Source organism: Carlito syrichta, unplaced genomic scaffold (assembly GCF_000164805.1).
Source record: "Carlito syrichta isolate Samal-C Ts95f unplaced genomic scaffold, Tarsius_syrichta-2.0.1 Scaffold136712, whole genome shotgun sequence".
In the NCBI taxonomy this organism is placed as follows: domain Eukaryota; kingdom Metazoa; phylum Chordata; class Mammalia; order Primates; family Tarsiidae; genus Carlito; species Carlito syrichta.
This window is the reverse complement of record NW_007080808.1, coordinates 92,075-102,536: the sequence shown is the minus strand read 5'-3', so window position 1 is coordinate 102,536 and position 10,462 is coordinate 92,075. Positions and strand designations below refer to the sequence as shown.

The 10,462-nt window shown below is 39.1% G+C and overlaps 1 protein-coding gene across 5 annotated transcripts in view; it reads right to left on the bottom strand.

Annotated features, from left to right (window-relative positions):
• SGTB (small glutamine rich tetratricopeptide repeat containing beta) overlaps window positions 1-10,462 on the bottom strand; it is a 46,872-nt gene that overhangs the window by 30,242 nt on the left and 6,168 nt on the right. For all 5 annotated transcript variants that reach the window (XM_008049767.2, XM_008049766.2, XM_008049765.2 and 2 more), the window contains exon 3: window positions 4,473-4,576. In XM_008049767.2, the coding sequence (XP_008047958.1) occupies window positions 4,473-4,576 (104 nt within the window). The remainder of the gene's footprint in view (window positions 1-4,472; window positions 4,577-10,462) is intronic.

Below are 10,462 nucleotides of genomic sequence, written 5' to 3'. Positions count from 1 at the left end.
CCGGCGATCCTTCCGCCTCAGCCTTCCAAGTAGCCAGAATTACAGGCACATGCTACCATGACTGGCTGATTTTTTTAATCTATTATAGAGATGAGGTCTTGCCAAGTTGAAAAGAAATATCTTGATGGCAGTGGGAACACAAGGTATTTTGTCATTTTTGAGAGGCCTTTTAAAAATTGCATTGCTTTTAAGCCTGACTATAAAGTTCATATATAAGTCTATCATTTTTTAAAAGGCATAATTTGTAGCCATTGTGCCTATGTACTATGTTTAAACTATATCCACCATTACCTTTTTCTTTTTTTTTGAGTTGGAGTCTCACTCTGTCGCCCAGACTGGAGTGCAGTGGCCGCTCCCGGCCACCGCAGCCTCGACCTGCTGGGCTCCGGCCATCCTTCCACCTCAGCCTTCCAAGTAGCCGGAATTACAGGCATGCACTACCACGCCCGGCTGATTTTTTGATTTATTGTAGAGATGAGGTCTCGCTGCCCAGGCGGGTCTCGAACCCGCGGGCTCAGGCAATCCACTCACCTCAGCCTCCCAAAGGCACGGGATTACAGGCTGAGCCACCGAGCCCGGCTTACCTGTTTCTTGATCAACATTTCTGTACAATTCATAGATCATATATTGAAAATATGCTTGGCTAATTAGACGCAAATAATAAGTACAAAATCACTGGCAAAGTATATGGGTCAAGTCTTTATTTTTAAAAAATCCTTTTCTACCAATCAGTTTTCCTAAGAATAAAAGAATGGAATAAAAAAAACAGAAACAAAATAAGAACCTTCATAACTAGAGGTCACTACTTAAAACTGAATGAATTGTACCCCACATCTTTAAAACAAAAATTAAAACAAAACAAAAAAACTGAATGAAGTTGCTCAGAATGTAAATATGATTCAAAGGCATGCTACCGCCCTACAGCACTTGCTTTTAGGGTTCTCTCTATTTGAAGTCTTCCAACAAGCCCAGGCAGTTTATACATGGAAAAAACAGTGATTTTAGGGGAGCAGAAAAATGGGATATTGAAAAATGAATTCTAGCCGGGTGAGGTAGCTCATGCCTGTAATCCCAGTAAGAGGTTTGGGAGGCCAAGGGAAGAGGATTACTTCAACCCAGGAATTCGAGGCCAGCCGAGGCAACACAGAGACCTTGTCTCTATTAAAAAAGAAAAAATGAGGAGGGCATGGTGACACACACCAGTAGTCCCAGCTACCCAGGAGGCTGAGGCTGAAGGGTAGGCTGAGCCCAGAAGGTTGAGGCTACAGTGAGCCGTGATCACGCCACTGCACTCCAGTCTGGCTGACAGAGTGAGACTCTGACTCAAGGAAAAAAGAAAAATGGATTCTAACCCATTCTGTGTTCCAAATCCTTCTGAATTATTCACTAAAATTGCCCCAGTTTTATACTTTAATTCTCATATTCATTAAGTAAATTTGAGCAACTCATCATCTGGGGACAAGTGCTACCTATTATTTTTCTTTTCTTTTTTCTTTTTTTTTTCATGTCAGATGGGTAACATGCCCATATCACAAGATTTGAGGGAGGCACATCTCACACATGCATGTGAAAACCCAATCAGCATGCTTATGAACTGCAAAAGGATCTCTTCTACCTAATTTTAAGTGAGTCACTTTAGTATATAAATTTAACCAGGGAGGAAAAAACAGAAAAGCAGTATCCTAAAACTAAATGACAATATAGCAACCAAGTCCACTTGGTGAGACAAAGAATTTCTTTAATATAATGATCTTGATTTTCAGACAATTGTAGACGTTCTCTGTCATACTCTGTTAGCAAACACAAATGTGCCAGACATGGTAGCTCACACCTATAATCCCAGTGCTTTGGGAGACCAAAGTGGGATGATTACTTGAAGCCAGTAGTTCAAGACCAGCCTGGGCAAAAGCAAGACACCACCTCTAAAAAAAAATAAAAAAAATTAGCCTGGCACTGTGGCACATGCCTGCAGTCCCAGCAAGCACAGCTACTCAGGAGGCTGAGACAGGAGGATCCTTTAAGCCCAGATAATGGAAGCTGCACTGAGCCAAGATTGTACCACTGCATTCCAGCCTGAATGACAGAGTGAGACCCTGTCCCCCCTCCAAAAAAAAAACAAACCCCAAACACATATGGAATGAAGCCACATTTGTAAAACAGGACTACTAAAGGGATTGTGATACCACAACTACTACTGCAAATATACTAGGGAGCCAGTTTCAATATACCATGTTTTAATAATAGTAAGCAACAAATTTCTTACAATTAATTGCAACCAGAGAGATACAGCAAAAGAAAAAAAAGCTTTATTTAAATAGAGTGTAAAAATCAATAGAGCTTCCTTAAGGAAAAAAATTCTGATCTCTTCAGGACTACGTTAGGGGTGACAGTAAGTAGAGTGAGCAAATCCATGTGCTGTCTCAAACACAGGCCTCAGGCACCTGAGGGTAAAAAAGGTCTGCTTCAGCCAGAGCCACTCCAGCCACTGAAACAGGGTTCCCTGAGTAGGTCACAGGCCCAGGCGATAAAAGAACCAGAGCCTACCAAGAGAAGAAGGGGGTTCTTTGATGAGGAACTGAGAGAAATGTCACTATATCCTTATGTCTTGTCATATAATCAGAATTCATCTGTTTGATCAATTAATATATAACTGTATAATTTTTTTCCAAGTACAAAAAGAGGGAGTCATTTATTGCCAAATGACCAACTTTATTACAACTCTACAAACCTCTTCTCAAGAAGCTCTAGAAACAGAGCCTGGAGAATGCAGTCAAATGTGGTGCTGTCAGCAATGTCCATTCTAGACTGAAGTATATGAGGGGGGACCCCAAAAAACCCAGAATTTATTTATAAAAAACTCTATTTATTCTTACATGTTTAAATTTCAGTCAACTTCAAAGGACTCTTCATTTGATACAATATACCTATTGAGACTCTTTTCCCACTGCTCAAAACAGTTTTTGAACTCATCAATTCTATTTTTTTTTTTTTTTTGAGTCAGAGTCTTATTCTGTCACCCAGGCTGGAATGCAATGTGGTATATTCATGGTCACCACAGCCCCGACCTGCTGGGCTCCGGCAATCCTTCCACCTCAGCCTTCCAAGGAAGCAGTTGGAATTACAAGCATATGCCACCACACCCAGCTAATTTTTTGACTGATTGTAGAGACAAGGTCCTGTCAAGTTGCCCAGGCTGGTTTCAAACCAATGGGCTCAGGCAATCTTCTCACCTCTGCCTTCCTAAGTGCTGGGATTACAGGCATGAGCCACCACGCCCAGCCTTGAACTTATCGATTCTAATGCCTTTGAGTGCTTCTGATGTTTTTTGTTTCACCTCTTCAACATGGGTAAAAGGTTTCCCTTTGAGGATTTTTTCCTTTTGGGGGGAAAAAAAATAAGTCACTTGGGGAGAGATCAGGTGAACAGGGAGGGTACAATGGGGATTATGCCGCTTTTGGTCAAAAACCACTGAACACTCAGCCATTTGGGGTGGGTACACTCATAAATCATCCATCATGAAATGGACAAATGTGTTGAAAGAATCTCCAAAAAAAATTCACTGAAGTCGAACACAGCCTCTCACAACAACACTAGCTGGCACACTGATGCCAATGAGTTCCTAGAACACTCACCTAGCAGGGGAAACCTGTACTACCAGGGGTCCACCCTCTAAAAGACAATTCCATTTTTAGAGAGGGTTTCCCCTCATACACTACATATTTCAGCTCCACTCCTGAATTCTCCACTATGTATTCAAACTTGAACACAGAGCTAGAAAAACAAAAAAAAGTCCACAAAGCACCAAAATAAGAAACATGTAGGAGGTCACGATGGGGCCCTACACTCACTAACCTTAACATTTTTCAGACAATCTCGTGGTCTATGTGTCCTGAAAATGCCAGAAACCAAAGGCCATGTAAATAGTCCCTGGGAGCAGGGATCAGAAAACTCAGGTTTCAGTCTGAGTTTTGCACACTGATCCTCAACCTTTCCCTGTTTTAACGAGCCCCAGTAATGGCCAAATTTGAAGAAATCTGCTTTAGAAATGATTATTCAACCCCAGTGAATCTATTTCTGCATAGTTGCTTTCTAGACATTAAAACTTTTGCTTTAATTTGTGTTCCATGTTTTAGGGAAATGTCGATTCAGATGTTGGAGATTTAAAAATACTCAGATTCATTGAAAGGACATGGAATAAAAAATACAAATAAAAATACTAAGCTACTGTAAAGGACTTAAAAGTTGACTAACACATTAAATATAAAAGAAGGTGAGAGGATAAGTACCACTATATGAAAATCTAAGGCACAATAAATAAGTTAGATTTTAGATATCAAATTGTCTCCATATGGACACACTATCCACTTTATATACAATAAGTTACTTAATTACACACCTGGACCCTCAACTATTAACACAAAATTTCAGTCATACTTACATTAGATACTGATATGAAAACAATGATAACATACCTTACAGAAGGAATTGGAGAACATTTCTGTCAAAGGCTGTGACACTGCTAGGTGTGTGTCTTCTGGGCTGATCTTAAAAACCGTCTCCAGGCACTGAATTGCAACTTAAAACAAATTTTAATAGTGGGAAAAAAATTAACAACTTAAAAAAAGAAAGAATCTTTTTTTCCTGATAGAACTGCAATCTGTGGAAATTCAGTATTTATGATCATAGAACATAAGGAAAACATTGATTCAGCTGCAAAGAGATTTCTGTTTATAGACCAGCTGTTGAAGGAAGACAACTTGATTTCTTATTCCTTGCCTAAAGAAAAATGTTATCTAAAATATAATTTTAGAACTAAATATGTATTACATCATATTCTTTTTGAATGCTACCAGAAAGAGCAAGCCATTAATAACAACTTACTCCCCACTACAAACCTAAAATATTATCTTTTTTAAATGTGAGAAATAAAATTCTCAACCTGATTAAAAATAGCAACAGAAACAGTCCCTGGCACATAAAAGCACTAAACATTAACCCTGGCATACTTATGTGCAGGTTAGTTTTTAAAAATTTATTTATGTATGCAAATTTATCAGGTGTCTACTACGTGTAAAGTGCTGCTCTAAAATGGTAAAGGAAAAGCAGTAAATGTAACAGAAAAAAAAATCACTGTCCACATGATGAAGATTATATTTTAATAGAAGGAAGAAGACAAATACACTATGTAAAATAAATAGCACAAGAGATGGTGATAGGAATGGTGGATGGGATAAAGAATATGTGGCACATATACACCATGGAATACTACACAGCCATAAAACAATGAAATCATGTCCTTGGCTGGGCGCAGTGGCTCAAGCCTGTAATCCCAGCACTTCAGGAGGCCAAGGCAAGAAGATTGCCTGAGCCTTGGGATTTGAACCAGCCTAGGCAACTTGGTGAGACCTTGACTCTACAATAAATAAAAAAAATTATCTGGGTGTGGTGGCATGCTCCTATAGTTCTAGCTACTCGGAAGGCTGAGGCGGGAAGGATCGTCTGAGCCCAGCAGGTCGAGGCTGCAGCGGCCAGGAGCGTGCCACTGCACTCCAGCCTGGGTGACAGAGTGAGACTCCAACTCAAAAAAAAAAAAAAAAGAAATCATGTCCTTTACAGCAACATGGATTCAGCAGGAGGCCATTATTCTAAGCAAATTAACACAGAAATAGACAACCAAATACAAGGGTTCTCACTTTTAAGTGGAAGCCAAAAACTGGGTACACACGGACATAGAAGAGAGAAACGAACATCAGGGACTCCTAAGTGAGGAGGGAGAGCAGAGGGTGAGAATTGAAAAACTGCCTATTGGATACCATGTTTACTATTTGGGTGACAGGTTAAATAGAGGCCCAAACCTCAGCATTATGCAACATACCTGTTGTAACAATATGCAACAAGCCTTCAAAAGTACTCCCCCAAATTTTTTTGAAATGGTCATAGGGACCTTTTTTATTTTTGGTATATGACAAGTGATTGCTGTGGCTAGGGTACGGACTGGGCAGAAAGACATGGTGGAAGATTATGTCTTTCCACAGAAAGGAGGTCTGTCATCAGATGACCAGGCACCTTAAATGACACTTAAAAGATGTGGACTTCAAGTAATGAACAAATGGGGAGCCATTAAGAATTTAGTGAAGGGGAATAACAGCTAAATTTATGTTTAGGACTAAAAGTCTGGTAGGAACATTGAGAATGGATTAGAGAGGGAAGTTGGATGAGAAAATGGAAGCAGAAAGCCAGGTGGGTAGCAGTGAACAGCACATATCCAGTCCTCTTCCCAGGCACCATTTGAGGGGAATGGAGGTAGATCCCCATCCTGATAACACTCTAGTTTGAAAAGGAATTCTCTCCTGGCTTGAACAGATGAAAATATAGCCAAAATTCCCAGTGTATTTTCAGACAATATAAAGTAGATTCCCTTACATTTGTATATGACTTTTAAAAGATGCATTATGTGTTCATTGTGGTTCTGAGAAAACTTCATACCTCTGTCATAAAAGAAACACTATTATTTTTACTAGCCTCTGAATAATTCTCTTTAGAACAGAGATTGAACAAGCAACTAGGTTGTCAATGATACAAAAAATCAAAGTATCTTTTATATACAAAATAATCTACTGTTTACCCACTCCCATTCTCTCCCTTTCCATTCCTGCCAAGCAGTGGTACTTGCATTTAACACATTGGGCCAAAGTCCCCAAAAGCAAACGCAGCAAAATCTAAAATTGAAAGGTGGGACCTAATCAAGCTAAAAAGTTTTATCATAGCAAAAGAAACCAACAAGAGAGTAAAGAGATAATATATGGAAAAAGTATCTGCAAGCAATGCATCCAAAAAAGGCCATTATAACATCCAGGATCTATAAGGAACTCAAACCAATTAATAGGGGAAAAATCAAACAATACAATTAAAAAATGGGCAAAGACCATAAACAGACACTTCTCAAAGGAAGATATACAAGTAACCAACAAACACGTGAAAAAAGTTCAGCTTCACTAATTGTCAAAGAAATGCAAATCAAAACTACAATGAAATACCACCTCATACCAGGCAGGATGGCTATCATTAAAAAGTCAAAAATTCAACATGTGTTGGCAAGGCTGCAGAGAAAAGGGAACACTTCTACACTGTTAATAGGAATGTAAGTTAGTTCAACCTTTGCGAAAAGCCATGTGGCATTTTCTCAAAGAACTAAAAATCGAGTTGTCATATGACCCAGTAATCCCACTTCTGGGAATACACCTAAAGGAACATAAATAAATAACTCTACCAAAAAATCACTTGCATGCATATGTTTATTGCAGCACTACTCACAATAGCAAAAACATGGAACCAATCCAGATGCCCATCAAAAGTGGACCGGATAAAGAAAATGTGATACATATACAGGACGGAACACTACATGATACTACACGATATACTACCCAGACATAAAGAATAACAAAATCAGGTATTTTGCAGCAACAAGGATGTAGCTGGAGATCATCTTTCTAACTGAACTTCAGAGCTAAACACTGACAAGTGAAAAATCACTGATGACTCTGAGGGATTTTTATACCCCAATCTTGTTGAGGCAGTCCAGTCTAGCTTCTTTATCTATGCTACCACTAACCTTACAACATAGATCTGACACATACTAGAAACAATTAAGTATCACTATAGGAGGCAGTTTAAAAAAAAAAAACCACACAATTCTGTTTTGATAAGTAAACCTAGTTGTCAAAATGTTTAGTGTCCAACACTAACAGATGTTTAGAAAGACATAATTTAGTGAACAAAGCTACCACAGTCTTAGAACTCAGGACTAATTATTATTATTAATCCAGCTCCCCCATCAAATTAAATAAGCTGGGTGCAATAATTTATCTTAATTTTATCTCAAGATTTTCTTTTTTTTTTTCTGAGTTGGAGTCTCGCTCTGTTGCCCAAGCTAGAGTGCAGTGGCACAATCACAGCTCAGGGCAGCCTCGACTACTTGGGCTCAGCCAATCCTTCCATCTTAGCCTCCCAAGTAGCTAGGACTACAAGCACATGCCACCATGCCCGGCTAACTTTTTTTAAATTTTTTTAGTAGAGACAGGGTCCCGCTATGTTGCCCAGACTGATCTCGAACTCCTGGGCTCAAGCAATTCTCTCACCTAGGCTTCCCAAAGTACTGGGATTACAGTTGCGAGCCTCCACACACAGCAAGATTCTCATTTAGGAAGCAGAGATTATTACTTCTGATTTTCCTTCCAGGAGGTTACTTTAGGAATAAGTCATAAAATCTAAAGAAATATATATTCTTATTGTTCCACTTTAACAACAACAACAACAAAAAAAAAGTCTGTTTGGTATTGATGAAGAGAAAGACAAGTACATAATTCTATTTGATAATACCATATCCCATCTGGATAACTGAACTCAAAAGTTTTCACATGCCATGTACCTGACAATCATGGATTCTGAGCCGCTTTACAAATCTGTTAAAAGGGGAGATATCTCCACCCAATAGACTTAGAAACTAAGATAAACAGACCAACTAAGAGATATGCCCAGAATCACTGATTCAATTCATCAATTCAATTAACAAATATTTATTGAGCACCCACCATGTATCAGGCACTTTTCTAGACACTTTCAATATCTCAGTGAGTAAAAGAGAAAAGATCCCTAACCTCTTAGGGACTTACATCCTTGTGAACTAGAAATAATAAACAAGTAACACAGGGTAAGAAGGTTGGAGAGTATGGCCAGCTGAGCAGTGAAGCAGGATGCTGATGTGACAGTTCAGGGTAGGTCTCATTGAGAAAAGAGATTTGATAAAGACCTGAAGGAGACGGGGGCATTGTCATCGTCTGGGGAATACCATTCCAGGCAGAGGAGCCAGCTAGAGCAAAACCTCTTAGGCAAGAGGATTTGGTACGTTAATAGTGAAGAAGCCAATTTGCTGCAGCCAAATGAGAAAGGGGAAGAGTAAGTGAACAATATGTCATAAAAGTTCAGATTATATCAATCCTTTAAGCAATGACTAAGTAACATGAGGAGCCATTGCAAGATTTTGAGCAGAGAAATGACATACTCTGCTCTAAAATATCACTGGTAGCCATGTTTGAAATAGTCAATGGAGGGGCAAGAATAGAAGCAGAGAGAGCAATTAGGGGTAACAAAGTAAAACAGGCGAGAAATACTTATTTCTAAGCAGGAGTGATATCAGTAAAGGTAGTAAGAGATGGTCAAACTCTAGACATATTTTGAAGGTGCAGCCAACAGGATGTACTGGATAATTAGATGTAGAGAATGAGAGAAACAGAGGAGTCTAGAATGATACCCAAGTTTTTGGCATGAGCAAGAAAAGATGAAGTTACCATCAACCGACATAGAAAAGTTGCAGACAGAACAGATCTTGGGTGGGAAAATCTTCTGATTTCAATTTTGGCAATGTTAAATTTGAAATGACTATTTAGATATGCAAGTAGAGATATCTAGTAGGCTGTTGGATAATCAAGTGTGGAGTTCAAAAGGAAGGTCTGGGCTGACAGTATAAATTTGAGAAATATCAGCCTATAAATAAAGGGTATGTAAGGCCAATGAGCTGAATGATATCACCAAAGAAATGAGTGTAAATAATAAAGAGAAGAGGGTCAAGCAGGGGACACTGGGCATTCCAGGCCAGGGAAAAGAAGAGGTACTGGCAAAGGAGACAGAGGAGGAAAAAACAATGAGATAAGAAGACAACCAAGTTAGACATAGACGTACACAGGGGAACAATAGACAACAGGGACTTCTAAAGGGAGGAGAGAGGAAGGGGAGGGCACAGGGGTTGAAAAACTACCTATGGGATACCAGGTTCACTATTTGGGTGATGGGTTCAACAGAAGCCTGTATCTCACCATCATACAATATATCCACACAGCAAATCTACACGTGTATCTCCTGAATCTAAAATAAAACAAGATAGAAGATAACCAAGAAAGTATGAGGTATCCTAGAAGCTAAGTGAATAAAGTGTATGGGTTGGGGAGTTAAGGAGTGATCATTAATATTATCAACGGCAGTTAATAAGTCAGATAAAGACTGAGAAGTGGCTATCAAACAAAACAGTATAGAAATCACTGTCACCTCTTGTGAGAATGATATGATTGAGAGATAAAGGAAAAGTCCTAACTGGAGTGGGTTTTTAAAAGAACAGAGGAGAAGAATTAAAGAAATCAAGTATAGACAATTACTTCCAATAGTTTTGCTACAAAGGGAAGCAAAATTAGGCAACCACTGGGGAGGAGGTAGTATGGTAAGAATAAATATTTGGTTTTTTATTTTTCTTTTGTAAGAAGGGGAAATGATGACCAGTCACAATGACTCATGCCTGTAATCCTAGCACTTCTGAAGGCTGAGGGGGAAGGACTGCTTGAGCCCAGAAGTCCGAGGCCTGCCTAGGCAACATAGTGAGATCTTGTCTCTGAAAAAAAAAAAAAAATCAAAA